We start from the raw sequence: 16,277 nt of genomic DNA on the forward strand, positions 1-16,277 counted from the left end.
ATGTTGTTATGTTCTGAAGGTAACTTCATTTTAATTGAGTCTGTAATTTAAGAATCACAGGGGTTTGTGATCAGTTGTAAGGGAGTGAGATGGGATCTCAGATCTAGGAGTTCCTAGGTTGAAATCTTGTTGGGGTAGGTCCTAGGTCATAAGTGCAAACGTGGTTTGCTGAGAGCTTTTGAATACGGACTGCACTAGTGGATTTCCTTCCTGGCTTGGTAGCCCCCAAAGTAGGTGACGTTGCACCGAACTGGGTTAACAATTTCTCTGTGCCTCTTCTATTTCTTGTCTGTTATTTAGGTTTATTATGTTAGTTAGCTTAATGTTCTAAACATCATATACAACATCTGTTTTCTGTTTTCCGTGTTGAAACATCTCTTAGAACATCTTAAGTCTAACGTGCCAGAATTTCAAAGTTTTTTTTTTTTTGGAATATTAGAGGTATAGGAAATTCGGAATCCCGAACTGCACTTCATGATTTTTATCAAAATCATCGACCGTAGATTATGTTTATTGCTGAACCTAAGGTACCTCTTTCGCATCTTCCTGCTTGGTATTGGAATTCTATTAAGGTTACGGGTTATTGTATGAATAATAGAGTGCCTCTTGCTCCTAATCTATGGGCGCTTTAGGGTCGTGTTATTTCTCCCTCTTGTATTTTTGTGTCCTCGCAATGTATTGTGTTCAAGTTTGATTATCATATTCGGATTGTGTATATAGCTGGTGTGCATGCAAGCACATCTTACTTAGAGCGTAGGCTTTTGGGGGCTGACCTTTCTCGTCTCCAATGCATGTTACTGGGGCATTGACTTTTATTGGTGACTTTAATGCGGTCTTCGGAGCACATGAGAAACAGTTGTGCACATAAGTTGGCTAATCATGGGTACTGTGTTTTACCCACTTTTATTAGCCATGATTTTTCTAGAGAACGGGTTGGGCTTCCTATTTACCGTTTTCCTTAGGTCTCGGGTTTTATTTTGTTTTACTGCTTCCCTTTTGCGGGTTCAGGTCTGGTCCCCCGCTTGTATAGTTTTTCCTTTTGTTAATAAAGCTTTATGAGCATGTTGGCAGAGGATGGAGGTGATCTTGGGATGCCAACCTAGTTAGGATATTTTGTCTCCTCCTGATATTTTCCATTGCTTTTGATTCAGAAAAAAAATGTTGTCGGGATTAAATTCAAATTAATATTGCGTTTATAATCAATCAAACTTGTTTGTAACAAAAAAAAAAACTAAGATATTTAATTAGATGATGTTAACGGTGCATTGCACGAGTAGATCACTAGTTTGTAACATTCTATTATTAAAAAGAGAGTTTACATATATGAGTTAACTCCTTTTTTTTATCTAAGATTGTACCCGTAAGATTTAAGAGTTAACTAGAGAGTTTAACAAGCAACATCCAAAACATGAAGCATACAACCCAAAGATAGCCGTACTAGGCTCCACAATGATTTTTCCAGTAGCATGGCCATCAATGATCTTAGCCCAAGCATATTCAGCTTTGCTTAAAGGAAACTTTGAGTCAATAATTGTCTTAAGTTTTCCATCTTTCACTAATTCAGCTAGATGTTCTAAGCCCTCACGTTTGATAGTTACAATAAATGGCACCCACACCTTCTTTGAAAAAGTAAGTTTCTTCAACGCATATTTCATCAATGAACTTGGACCAGGTGTTAAATCCACAACAATTCCATTTTCAGTCAAATTAGGTTGAAATGTTGACCATGGTATTCCACCAGTACAATGTATCACTGCATCATATTTCCTACCAGATGGACTTTTCAGTGATGCTCCCTCTGGATTCTTGTAGTCGAGAACCTCATCGGCGCCTAAGCTCTTGATAAGGTCAATATTACGAGCACCACAAGTGGCGGTCACATGGTTGTTTCCTAGTTTGGCAAGTTGGACGGCATATACACCTACACCACCTGAAGCGGCCGTTACTAGGATGTTCTTGGGTTCACCAGTACGATCAAGTTCAATTCCTGCCATTTTTGTGAGGGCATCATGTAACACCCATATATGAAAATATCTAGAATATTCATAAGAGTGCTAGGACTGATATTGGATACATTAATTATACAATATTGGAACCACATTAAGTCTCGAGTCTAGGTACAACATCACTCCAAAGTTCCTATGTTACATTATCATACATAAAGTTCACCGAACAAAGTCTAAATACATAATTCATTACAAGCCCTTGTAATATAACATATGCTTCTACTAGTACAACACCAAGTTGATTCCTCATGAGCACAATCAATCCAAAGCTTTTTCTTTACCTTTTCCACGTGAAACCTGAGAACCTGAACAAAAAGGAGGGGGATGAGACATAACGCCTCAGTGAGTTCTATCTACCCCTAAGCTAGTGATAACCTTGGGGAGAAACCTACGGTTATCACGTGCCTACTATACAACCTGACGGTTGATTATACGTGTGTGATTGTACTTATCTAGACGGTAGTGCTTACTAATCCCGTCATAGATTTCTACTTATTGTTTTAGGCTTGCTATCTCTATACGTGACATCGCGGTCATGGGAAAAATCTAAGACCGCTAGGCCAAGATACCCTGTATGTATCGAGGCCTATACATAAAGTTATGTCATGTTATCAAGTCAGACGATTAGGGGAAAACTATATTCGTCATTGACAAAAACTATCTTTAACTATTCTATTCATAAGCTGGAACGTATCTAACGTCATCTCGTAACCAATATAATTAAGTTAGGAGTTAGCGTTGAACAATAACATATCTGAATTCATTTTACGGAAAGTCCCGGGGTGGAGTAAACCCGAGCACAATCCCTATCTAACCGGTGGAACCTATCTAAGGTATAACCAACGGTACTCCCTAAGCGACGTGCGGGTCCCTTACGGCTAATCCCGTTTCACCTAATGGAAACCTCCCGAGACCAACCTAGTGTGATCACGTGAGACACGGCACCTACATGTTATTAAAACATACTTTGTGAATAAAGTATCCAATCATATCACATTCTAGCATACATCGTCTCTATGATGATGTTCTATTCTCGACAAGCTATGCCGAGGCTCTATGTTCAACCCCTTCTAAGTATGTTACTACCCCATCATATTACAACTCTCTCTAGCTATCCTTGTGTCATATGTTAAGATTGTCATGGATTTTGATTTAAAGTTCAATGGATGATGGGTGCAACTTTTAAATAATTTCTAAAGACCAAAAGTGCCGAAAACCCAAGTTCCAAGCCGTTTATAAATTCTAAGTTTTGATGAAATCATGTTTGTTCCAGTTGTAAAATATGTGAAAACAGCGGAAATAAGTTTCAACGCGATCGCATCGGACCCCCACAGGACTGGCACCAAGCACCCGAGCACAAAACAACTCGAAAATTGCACTGTCAGGGGCGCCTGGCGCCAGAAGGTGGGCGCCTAGCGCTAGCTCTCTGACTTCAGGGCGCCTAGCGCCCTTGTTCAGGCGCAGCGCTGCGAACTTTTGCGTTTTCGCGTGTTCCGGCCGCGGGTTTTCGCCATTTTCGACCCAAAACTTGGCCAACTCGAACCTGTATTGCACTAAACTCATCCAATAACATATATGGCTCATTTAAACATGTCTCATGGCAAATTTTAACACATAACATCAAGGATTAAATTGGGGATAACAAATCTCATAAAAACTAAACTATCATATTACTTGATTTTCTTCACAAGATTGAACAACCCAAAGGTAGGATGACTATCTAGAGAACTCACCTTGCTCAAAAGAAATGAAACTCTAATGTTCTAAGCTCTAGCCAACATCCTAGATGAGTAGAGATCAAAAGGAGATAGCTTGCTTCATGATCCTATGCTACTTCCTTCAAAGACTAATCAACCATCCTTGCTTGCTTGGAGTAGAGATTCAAGATGAGGATGAATTTAAGTAGAGATTGGGGTTGGATTTCTAGAGATGGAAGAGAGCTAAATGTTTGCAAACCCTAGTGAGAGAAAGCCAAAGAGATAATGAATATTTTGGGCTCAATTTCCTTAAGTATACCTTTAGCGCAAATTCCTAATATGCCCCTGTCTTAAACGTGCGTATTATTTGTTAACAGGTATTATGTCTCGATATAAAAGAGCGGGATGTTACACATCATGTGCCGCGAGACCGGCAACAGGTAAACCGGCACCATCAGCAGCTGAAACTTCAGATGGTCTCAAAGTTGTTAAGCTCTCGCTAGCCACCGCAAACTCAGCTAGTCCACCCCCATCCTGTTATTTAACAAAACATGAAATATATATTAATGGATAATAACGAATAATGTATTTAGTGTGAGTGCGCGCGCGTATATAATTGAAAATCATTCTCCAACCAAAAAACATGAATTGAAAATCATTCAATTCATGAAATTGTACGTTGCAATTCACATTTGAAATTGAGACCATAGGAAGAAATGAGAAGTAACCCTAAGAAGTAAAAGAAAGAGATACTTACTTGATTGTTGAGTTTAGCAATAACTTTGTCTCCAACTTTAAAATCTTTAACTTGTGATCCAATATCTACCACCTCTCCTGCTACATCGGTGCCTGAATCAATGTAACAAAACAAAGAAATGTAAATTATGTCTTTATTTGGCAAGACAAAAAGATAGTTTAATAAAAAGGATTAGAGAGTCATACAAGGTGTGAAGGGAAATTTTCGAGGCAATAAATAGCGAAGAAGACCAGCTTGAATTTTCCAATCAACTGGATTAATGCTGCTTGCTTCCACTTTGATTAAAACTTCATTGGCCTTTGGGGTTGGTACAGGAACTTCAACATGCTGCTTAAAACCAACAATATTGAATTGAATTAGAGTGATTCATGCAAATGGAATTATGGTACTTTCTATGTTTGGAATCATATGATATGTTTTCCATATTTGCACGTATTTTTTTTTTTTAACGGAAAATAAAAAATAAAAAAAAAATGCTAAAAAAATATATGTTTCTATGGCTCTGTTTAGGGATGTAAATGGATATCCATGGATACGGATAGTGTGATATCCATGTTCGCGAGAAATATGAAATCCATACCCTATCCATATCCACGCAGATATCCATTTAGCAGGTAATCCACAGATTTTGAGATATCTGCGAGTTTATACAGATATCCATGGATAACATTTATATAAAAAAAAATTGTTACTTTTTTTTACCTGAAAATTAAAAACAAAAGTTCATCACATGCATTTTATTTTCTTTTTAGCAAAACATAACATCCATAAATTACAATAACAACAAAGATCATTGACTCGACAAAAACATAAAAAAAGTTTCTTACATTTAATAAATAAATATAAAGTTCTTTGATTTAACAAAAAGTATAAATAAAGTTCATCATATTCAACAAAAACAAAGTTTTTTTCTTCAAAAATCCCGACCACTTTCACTTCCTTTTAAAGGAACGTAATACAGATTTGAATAGTCATGTAATAACTAATAACACTCACAGTACCGAAGATTTTTGCTTAGAAAGTTGAAAGGTATTAAGGTTATTTATGTCATTTACTCGGTTTAATAGCGGGTATGGATATTCGCAGGTGTAGATACCATTAAATCTGCATCCGTGTCCATTAATTAGCGGGTAGTTAAAATATCTGTTTATTTTATCCATGGATATTCATTAAGGTATCTGATCCGTGTCTGTGGCGGATATCCGCGGATGCGGATTTTTTTGCCATCCCTCTCTGTTTGCTAGGGCCAAAATATATTTTTACTTAAGAAGATATTATTCAATGTAACATACATTATTGTTAATAACATATAATAATAATAATAATAATAATAATAATAATAATAATAATAATAATAATAATAATACTACATTTCAACAACCGTCATTTGTTACGTTTAATTGTTTTATAAAGTATAAACACTTAAATCAAAATAAATATAAAATAAAATTTTGGTGACTAAAATTTAATTTATAATATAAAAGATATATTATATTAATAAATTTAAATTATTTTTAAAAAACATAATGGAATATATTTCGGTTCAAAGAAGTACGTAAATGAGTGATCATTACCTTAAGTCCAGAAGGACCTCCATCATAGGAATCGTACTGAACTACATGCATGAGTTTGGGAGCCATGTGATATTATCTTTCTATATTGCACCACACCCAACTATTAGGAGTCTAGTTTGGTTTCAATAACTCTACACAACTTACTTTTTTATACATCTCTTCATGAGGGTTTTAAATTTATTTTTAAACTTTTAAAACTAGTTTAAAAGCATGTGTTTTGCAAAGGAGTCAAGTTTTGTTGACATTTCTCTACATTGTCGTATTTTATAGACCTTCGTGACGATTTTAAATTTGTTTGGATGCTTATAAAGCTAGTTTAATATGCACGTGTACAAGGGACGTAGTACTTTTTATAGCCTGTGTTATATTTGCTGATTTGATTTTGTAAAGTATTGAATTAAATATTCTAAGATATAATGAAATGATTTCATAATATACTTTCTAATTTGTTTTGCCATCAATAATGTTATCGTTTTTGTTTTATTTTTAAAAACTAAAATGGAATATATTAGTTGAAAAGTCGGTACAAGAAGTGCCAAAAACCAGCAAAATGAGGTTTTTTCTACATACCCTCTCTTGTTTAGGGGGTATTTACCCCTTCAAGATATCAACCAATCAAAATATAATATACAAATGTAACATTAAATGTCAAATAAATGAGTCAATTTTTTCTATAAAAAAATGAATTTTAATAAGGTAACTTTTAATTTTTATTTAATTATATTTAGGTATACAATCTTAATTAATTTACACTATAGGGCTTGTAACAATTAAAATTTCACATCAAATTCAACCTATCATGGCTGTGTTTGGTAACACGAATAAGCTAGCTTATAGCTTGTTGGACTAGCTTATAAGTTTATTTTGATATAATAAGATGTGTTGGCACTACTACAAAATACCCCCTTTAATAGCACTTATTTTGGCTCTTAATAGCGCTTCTCAAGCGCTAATATAGCACATAAAAGGTCAGGAGCCTATAATAGCAACACGTCAATAGCGCTTTCAGAAAAGCGCTAATATAGCCTTATTCTAGTGCTATTAAAGTAGCTTTTCTAACGGTTGTTTCTTAGCACTTTCTGAGAAGCGCTATCGTAGCCTTCCTACTCAAATAGGGGTTTCTTAGCGTTTTACTAAAAGCGCTAATAAAAGTTGCGTATTTTTTTTTAAAATTTGTAACCAAAAATGCTATAATTAAACGCTATAATAAGATACTGAAATATGAATATAGCAAATTACATTCATGATAATCTCATTACAATCTTCAGAATTCATTCCATAAAAAGATAAAAGTACAAAATAAAGATGAAGATGAGGGGGGACATAAAACCAAAACCCTCCAAAAAATACTAATTTGGGAAACCAGTCTTGTTCCTAGCCAGAAATGTGAGGATAAAGCAAGACCAATGTTAGCTAATATGTCTGCACATAATGCATGTTCGACACCGAGACACGCCTAATCCTAGGAGTGTGCGTGCTTCATAGCTTGTATACATAGTTCACTACGAGGAAGTACACAAGGCAAGAATAGATATTGAACCATATGTGTGAATTATCTAACATCATGCTCACTGTCAATAACATATTAGAATTTAATACAGCTATGATTACTATCCATGCCTAAAGTATTGGAGTTAGAGCAACAAATAAGAAAACTGAATTTAAACACATCCAATCTAGCCATTCACTAAAGTACGAGTAATACAAAACAAATTCAACACATACTACTAGGTGTGCTCAACCATAGAAGACAATTTACTTTCCTTAGAATAAATAGGAAATGCAAAAGGGTAGCTAACTTATGTTTTCTTGAGAATAAGTAGATCTAAAAATAAAGTATACTTTGATATATATTTATGTATCCCATATGCTCATCTGTTATAGGACTTAATAAATAAATAAAACGAGGTCATTGTGAACAGGAGACACACAGTTTTTTAGAAGTTATTTCAAGTATTTTTTAATATTTTGAGAAGCTATTTCAAGTAGCTTTTGAGCTTATAGCTGGTAGTTTTTTAATATTTTCTTCCAATTTTAACCCTATTAATTTAATTTAATTATTTTTTAATAAAACAACTTGTTCATGGCTTAAAAAATAACGGCCAATGTCATAGCTTATTTTTTAATAAAACAACTGTCACGTTTTCTCCTTTGAAAAAAAAACTGCCATGCTTTATTTTATTTTTTAACTAGTAATAGACTTGTGCGGTTATGCACAGGTCACGTAACATTTTGGTAATCATATAAAAAATAATTACTTTGTTAGTACTATCAAATGTTTTTTTCCATATATTATATATAAAAAAATGTTAAATATTTGAATCGCATTTGTTGTGGATTTTATTTTCTTATGTACACGAAAACAAATTTTTATATACACATATAAGAAAGTCAATAAAATAAATTTTTTAAAATTCATGATTATTTTCAAAATATCAGCATCAATGTAGTGTTTCTATTAAATAACTTTTTATTTTATATGCAAAACACCGTTTAATGTTTTCACCGTACCCGTTGTAGATTTTATGTGATTTATCTACAAAAATAATTTTTTATGTTAATATATGAGAAAGTTGATATGATAAAATCGTAGAAACTCATTAATATTGTCAAAATATAAACATTAAAATAGTGTTTCTATTGAATAACTTTTTTTTTTATATGAAAAACACCGTTCAATATTTGCACCGCTCCCGTTGCAGATTTTATGTGTTTATATATGCATAAATAAATTTTTATGTACATATATGAGAAAATCGATATCATAAAATTTTGAAAACTCGTGACTATTTTCAAAATATCAACATCGATGTAATGTTTCTATTAAATAACTTTTTTTTTTTTATATTTAAAACACCGATAAATATTTGCACCGTACTTGTTGAAGATTTCATATACTTATATATGCTGAAGATTATTTTTTTTTTTTAACAATATGTAATAGTCAATATGATAAAATTTAGAAAACTCGTGATTATTTTTAAAATATCAACTTCACTTTATTGTTTCTCCAAAAAAAAAAGGGCAACCCAGTGCACTAGAGCTCCCGCATATGCAGGGTCCGGGAAGGGGTCCCACCGTTTGGTGTATTGTACGCAGCCTTACTCTGTTTTACGCAAGAGGCTGTTTCCAGGACTTGAACCCGTGACCTTTCAGTCACATGGCAACAACTTTACCAGTTGCGCCAAGGTTACCCCTCGTATTGTTTCTCCAAAATACCGTTAAATATTTACACCATACTCATTGTAGACTTTATGTGCTTATATGTCCAAAATCAAATTTTATGTATACCGATATGAGAAAATTGATATGCTTAAATTTTGAGAACTAATGATTATTTTAAAAAATTTAACATTATTGTATCGTTTCTATTAATTTTTTAAATATGCAATTTATTAAGATTAAGAGATTAAAATAGATGAGAACAAAATGACGATATAGAGAATTAGTTAGGCTTGGAAGTGATAAATCTGAAAAATGAAGATGCATAGAGAATTAGTTAGGCTAGAAAGATAAACAAAAATATATATAATAATTTTTTCAAAATGAATAAATTTGTATTTTATTTTGTAAAATGACGATTAAACCCATAAAATTAAGAAGATTGTGAGGATAATTATGAAATTTTACTCGAGTAAGATTTTCTAATTTTCTTATTATAGTATTAGTAGTAGTAGATTAGTAGTAAAAGTAGATGTTTAATCTTGACCAAAAAAAAAGTAGATGTTTAAATTTGTTGTGTGGAATTGAAAAAATAGTTGTCCGTAATTTTGTTGGATTTTGATTTTGATATATTTTTTTTAATAAATATATTGTTTTTTTAATAATTTTTTTTATATATTGTTAGTAGATTAAAAAAACAAATAATATTTAAAATTTTAAAGTATTCCAAAGACTTATTAATTTTGCAACAAAAATACAAATATTGATGGAAATTTGTTATATCAACTTATCCGTGGAAGTACAAATTAGGAACAATTTTTTTTTTGTAGAGAAAAAATAGGCTGCACCTTTTTGTTTTTAATTAAAAACAAATAATGTTTTAAAAGTATTCCAAAAACTTATTAATTTTGAATCCTAAAAAATAAATATTTATGGGTTGAATTTGATGTAAAATTTTAATTGTTACAAGCCCTATAGTATAAATTAATTAAGATTGTATACATAAATATAATTAAATAAAAATTAAAAGTTACCTTATTAAAATTGATTTTTTTATAGAAAAATTGACTCATTTATTTGACATTTAATGTTACATTTTGTAACACTCATACGAGACGTATCTAGAAAGTCTAGCACGTGTGTTAATATTAGTACTGGATACATTAAAAATTTACAACATAAAATACACACGAATGAATATTTATACAACAAATTGCGTTCGTACATAAATCACATAAACATCACAACTATACATATATATAATTTCATCCTTCAATATCCAAAGCAGCCTGCAGCGACACGAACGCACACTTGCTGAAACATTCATCTGACTTCAAGCTTGCATAGCGTCCTGCTTATCTGAAACAAATAAGGATTGGGATGAGACATAATGTCTCAGTGAGTTCCACCTAATCCTAGGCTATAGGTGTAACGCCCATACTAAACTTATCTAGAATATTTAGAATGTGCGTTAGATTTAGTACTGGATACATTAAAATTACAATAATAAAATTTTCGACTGAATAAATATATATACATCACTGCAAGATCATACATTTGCTATCTGAATACATGTCTGGAAGCGTAATAAATAATCTGAACTGATATGACACGAGCATGTGAAAATATATTATTCAGCCTCCTGAATTGTCTCCTTGCCACGTACAACCTGCTGATCTGAAATAAAATAAAAGGGATTGGGGTGAGACGGGATGTCTCAGTGAGTTCCACCTATCCTAGGCTGTAGGCAATCTGATAAAGAACAAAAAAAGGATGTAATTTTAGTTTTGTATTTTTTTGTGAATGTTGGATAAAATATGATAATAAAACAGAATGAAAAATGGAAATTTGGGCTAAAATGGATAAATGGCAGAATTTTGACACAAACAGATTTTGTGGGTAAAATGGAGAAATGGAATGGAAAGAAAGGGACGCCACACTTTCTAATCCAAGAAAGTGATAAGTCTATGGGATTGAGGATCACCACAAGAAAGGATTCTTGATATGATCAATGCATGGTTCAATCCAGAACCAAAAAAGAAGCAAAGCTTCCAAATTCACATAAAGTGACTTTTTTAATCAAAATTCTCTATCTTTACATATCATTTTCGTGCTCTATTTATATGAGCTTATTACATGATGATTTTGACTCTAAAACTCTTAGAAAATGAAAGGAAATGCAGCCACTAATTACAATAATGTTTTGGTGGCTGATTAATGCAAACAAAAGCTTACAAAATGACTTTAAGGTGGGGGTGGCTGCATCAATGCATGGAGATGTTATACATTCATTTGCTTCTTTAATCATCATTGCTGAATAGTTTAGAGATGTTACACTTTTATAATTCAGCTCCATCTAACCTCCATTGTGCTTCTTTAATGTGTTGTTTCTTCTCTAACATCAGCCCATTCATCAAAATCACGTCATCCAATTCATGCTCATTTTACACCAAGAAATATTCCGAATTTGCTCTTGAGTCCAACAGACGAAATGTAGAGAATATTCTAAGCTTTCCAACGCATTAAAGATCACCTCAATCGGACATTAAGAACTCTAGATATGAGAAAAACAAAACAGCTATATAATTGCCTACGAAAATAACACTTGGAACCAAAATTAACTTGGTTAATTTTATTCCATTATTAAATTATCTCTTGTATAAGGTGAGAATATTAGGTTCTCATCACAATCTCAGGGAACCTAGGATCGCCATCTGTCTCTAAACTCAACCCATTTCGGATTTATATAGTCTTATCATGCATAACTGAGCGATCGGGGGATAACTAGGATCGCTGTCTAAAAGATTGATATAATCCTGATACTAATACTCAACTCATAATCATAATTATAATCATAATGTCTGTCATATTATGTTAGAAATGTTAGCGTTGAACAAACAATATTATCTGAGTTGATTTTACGGAATAAACCCAGGTGGAGTAACCCCGGAATTTATTCCACTCTGACCGGTAATAATTTCCAACTGGCGGGAACCCAACTGACGGGGATACCGGACTCCTCTGATTATTGTGGGGTCATCCTCGCGGATAGTGCCCGTTCCAACTGGCGGGAACCTTTCGTATCCAACTGGCGGGATAGCGAAAGCCACAACTTAAACATGTTTTAATATTATAATTGAACTGATTTCTAATAACTGAGTTAATCCTCAACTCCACTACTGACGGGGAGATAGAGAGGAATAACTTAACTGATTTTCTTTTAATGAAAACATCCTGAAACTAATAGTAAAGACGTAGTGATTCCGTCTATGTTCTGAAATTAATTCGGATACTAACCTATTCAGGTTCTAGGCATATCGTTGTCATATGCCATTCCTAAAAGGTTATAAAATTTTCCCCATATCCTGATAAATTAAATCCGACTAATTAAGCCGAACATTCATACTTAGAATTCTTTACTTTCCATTAATTGAAAATCTACCCATGAATAATTTGTTTCAATGACCATTTTACTCTAAACATTCCTTTACACAAATAAATATACATTATGGTAGTGTATGATTAGAGGATATGCATAATACAATTTCGGCTACATATTCGGCAATAATGAGAATTGGAGTCTTAGCCAAGTCAAACCATTATATTACCTTAAAAGTGTAATTTAATTTAGCTAAGAGTCAAAATAAAGTAATAAAATCAAACAATTCTCACTTTACGTAACGTTAGCCGAAATTGCATATTTATTCATTCTTACCTAAAACTTATCATAATATTTTTCCTCTAACTTCTACATTACCATAATCATATTTATCAACATAAAAGTTATTTTAGAGTACTCTAGCAAGGGTATACATCTTAATCATATTGTCACTAAATTATGTACTAATGTACTAAATCATATTCTATTATTTTAAAGGCATAATTTAACTACCCCAAGGGAAGTTTTCTAACTAAAGGAACTCACCTTAACATTTTTCTGAAGTCCCGACGCTGCTTAAGTCCCATTTCAGCTCCTGCTATGCCCCATAAGCACTTTTCGCCAAAACAGCTTAAATGCAGCTTATGGCTTCTGTACGCTCCAATTATAGCCCAGACTTCGATCCAAACTCTTATTATGTCTACTAAACATATACATTCAGTTCTGGACCCATTTGTTAACTAAAACTCGCAATTTAGCTTATTCGGCAAAATCTTCGTCTAAACCCGTAAGCATTTTCCTGCAGGATTTACCAAACTTCAATTGTGTTTTCTGAATTCGTTTCTAATCCAAATCACACGAAATTTATATCCAATTTGAAGGGAATTACGTGCAGAATCCATAAATCCAATAATTACTCGATTATGGATTACACAGCAGCATATACGAACCAATGAAGACCATATGAGTTTCGTCTCAAAATCATGAATTTCAAGTATACTCACTTATAACAACAACTACAACTCAAAATACACCAACAACAACTCATCAAGGCTACTAAACCACTTTTCTATATTAATTTCCTTCAATTCCAAGTTTCTACTTCTAGTCCATTCTTCAAAAATTTAACTTACTAGTAAACTCACCTTAAATGTATAATTCATAAGCTTGTGCATCAACTTGTCACTACCATAATCACTCACAACACAATTTTGCATTCCTATAACATAAACCCAATTAATATCAACAAAAGGAAACATTGGGAGTGGTGGTGATGAATTCGGTCATCATGGAAAGGAGAGGGGAATGAATTTTGTTACTTACCTTGTGATCACTCCACCATGGTTAGTCCAAAAGCAAAATTACAAGTAGGTTCCATGAGATTGGAATGATGATTTTGGAACAACAAAGGGGGAGGGTCGATTGGGACATGGGAGGGAGGAAAGATAATTTGTGAAGCTTGTTCTTAAAATTAATCTCTACAAAGTACCCATTACAACAATTAGCATGATGATTCCATGATGAAAGATGAAATTTTGATGAAGTTTGGATTAGAGAGAGAGCCGAATTTTTTGAGAGAGTGGTAGAAGGAAGGAGAGAGTTTTAGAGTGATGGTGAAGAATGTAGTAAGAATGAGAAAAATCTAGTCTTGGCCCAATTAAAATAAAAATCTTGAATGGCAAGTTACCAAAATGTCCTTCAAGAGAAAATACACAATTATCCTTCTTTAATTCATAACCACTTAATCCCTCAAGTCCGTTGGAATAGTGTCTGAGATATTTGCCGAATATCGTCATACATTTCTCAATAAATAATTAATCCTTCGAAAATTATTTTCGTCTGATATGTTTAACTGATACAACAATCTATTTAAAATTACGCGGGATATTACACTAGGCAACCTCAAGGGAAACCTACGGTCACCACGTGTCTACTTTACAACCTGATGGTTGATTATACGTGTGTGGGGACTTGCATACTTAGACGGTAGTGCATACTAGAGCCGTCATAGTCTTAACTTAACTTGTTATAGGCTTCACTTCCTATACGTGTCATGGCGGTCGAGGGGGAATCTAGGACCGCATTGCCAAGAATACGCTCTACATATCGAGGCCCTAACATAACATAATCATGGCACGATTCTAAACCGGACGATTAGGGGAACCTAAGATCGTCATCGATATCATGATCTTTACTTATTCTATACATAACTTGCTCTTGTCTTAGCATTTAATGCTCTTAACTTGATCATACATGTAATCATTCTTGCATAAACATAACATAATCATATCGTACATAAACGTATCTAAGTTCATTCATTAGGTTAGCGTTGAACAAACAATTATTATCTTGATTCATTTTACGGAAAGTCCCGGGTGGAGTAACCCCGAGTACAATCCCATACATGACCGATGTACGTACATCGGACTCCCTCGGTGTCGTACGGGTCGCTTGCGGCTTGAACCGTTCCCCTTAGGTCGAGAACCTCCCGTATCCCCCTGGCGTGGATAACAAGAGACACGAACACCTACGTCTTGTTAATTTCAGTGACATGCGGGTCCCTTACGGCTTGAATCGTTCCCCTTAGATCGAGAACCTCTTGTATCCCCCTGATGTGGATAGCAAGAGACATGCCACCTACTTATTAAGTCATAGTCTTGTCGTACATATACATAAACATATTCATACTTGCTTGCTTATTACCTCGGACCCTTGAGTCGATCCGGTTAGCGGTAAACTTATACATTCTTATTCTTAGTGGAGAGATTAACTAATCAATCCATGACTTAATGTGCTAACTAATCATACATGATCATATGCGAAGAGATTACACTTCGCGTCTTACTTACTTACTTACTTACTTAGGGATTTCATGCTAAACTTGCTAGTTCTCGACTACTATGTCGAGGCTCTAGTTCTTCCCTTTCTTAATGCTTACTACCCGAATAAATCGGCTTAAACTCTCTTGTGCCTTTCTTGATGTACATGTTAAGATCACCACGATTCTTGATTCGATGATTGCTTGATGCTATGTGCATTGATTAGATGTTGTTTTGGGGTTACAAAGTTATAAAACGTTGAAAGAAAAGCTTCAGAATGCACCACGGACCCTGAACTGGGCCAACAGGCCAAAGCAAGTTGGCCAAGTCCAGAAGGCCACGCTATTAGCACAGCTGGGGCGTAGCCCTTGCCGAAGAATTTCGCTATTAGCGTATATTTCTCTAATAGCGTGGTTCTTCGGGTCTGTGGTACAAATTTTGCTATTTTTTGACCCAAAACTCATCATAATGGTTCCTGCAATGCACCAAAACATCCAGCAACATATATATGCATTATAAAACATCTTTCATAGCCATATTAACATGTACAAAGCAAGATCAAGGCAAGGGGATAAAATTCTCATATTTCCTAATCTTAACATAATTCATGTTTTCTTGCAAAACAAACACATAATCCCAAGGGAGGGTTCTATCTAAGAACTCACCTAACATAATCCTCGTGATTCCTCAAGCTCCAAGCTTTCCCAAGTTCAAACCCTAGCCCAAAATCCAAGTTCAATCCTTTCTCTTTGTTGTTTCTTGCTCATAAAGCTTCTAAGATCCTTGCTTGATCACCAATTGCATGATTTTGGGAAGCTTTAATGGTCTAGAGAGGGAGAGATGGGGCGGCCTTGTAGAGAGAAGGAGGAGAGAATTCTCTTCT

The 16,277-nt window shown here is 33.9% G+C and overlaps 1 protein-coding gene across 3 annotated transcripts; it reads right to left on the bottom strand.

The window, feature by feature from the left end:
* Positions 1-1,274: 1,274 nt before the first annotated feature.
* Positions 1,275-14,206, bottom strand: LOC146927656 (chloroplast envelope quinone oxidoreductase homolog). Of its 3 annotated transcripts, XM_085700911.1 has the most exons (5): positions 6,035-6,404; positions 4,646-4,787; positions 4,461-4,552; positions 4,123-4,237; positions 1,275-2,011 (listed from the first exon to the last, which is right to left on the bottom strand). In XM_085700911.1, the coding sequence occupies exons 1-5, from the start codon at positions 6,098-6,100 to the stop codon at positions 1,368-1,370; spliced, it is 1,059 nt and encodes a 352-aa protein (XP_085557037.1). In that variant the 5' UTR covers positions 6,101-6,404; the 3' UTR covers positions 1,275-1,367. The 3 variants fall into 3 exon arrangements, 1 of the variants encoding a protein (XP_085557037.1); XR_015005797.1 differs by lacking the exons at positions 1,275-2,011; positions 4,123-4,237; positions 4,461-4,552; positions 4,646-4,787; positions 6,035-6,404 and adding exons at positions 10,655-10,873; positions 13,122-13,374; positions 13,721-13,794; positions 13,899-14,206; XR_015005798.1 differs by lacking the exons at positions 1,275-2,011; positions 4,123-4,237; positions 4,461-4,552; positions 6,035-6,404 and adding an exon at positions 13,122-13,714 and having other exon boundaries at positions 4,663-4,787.
* Between the last annotated feature and the right edge of the window lie 2,071 nt (positions 14,207-16,277).

This window comes from Medicago sativa, chromosome 4 (genome assembly GCF_051527215.1).
Source record: "Medicago sativa cultivar Bolivia chromosome 4, Bolivia_mono, whole genome shotgun sequence".
Lineage (NCBI taxonomy): Eukaryota > Viridiplantae > Streptophyta > Magnoliopsida > Fabales > Fabaceae > Medicago > Medicago sativa.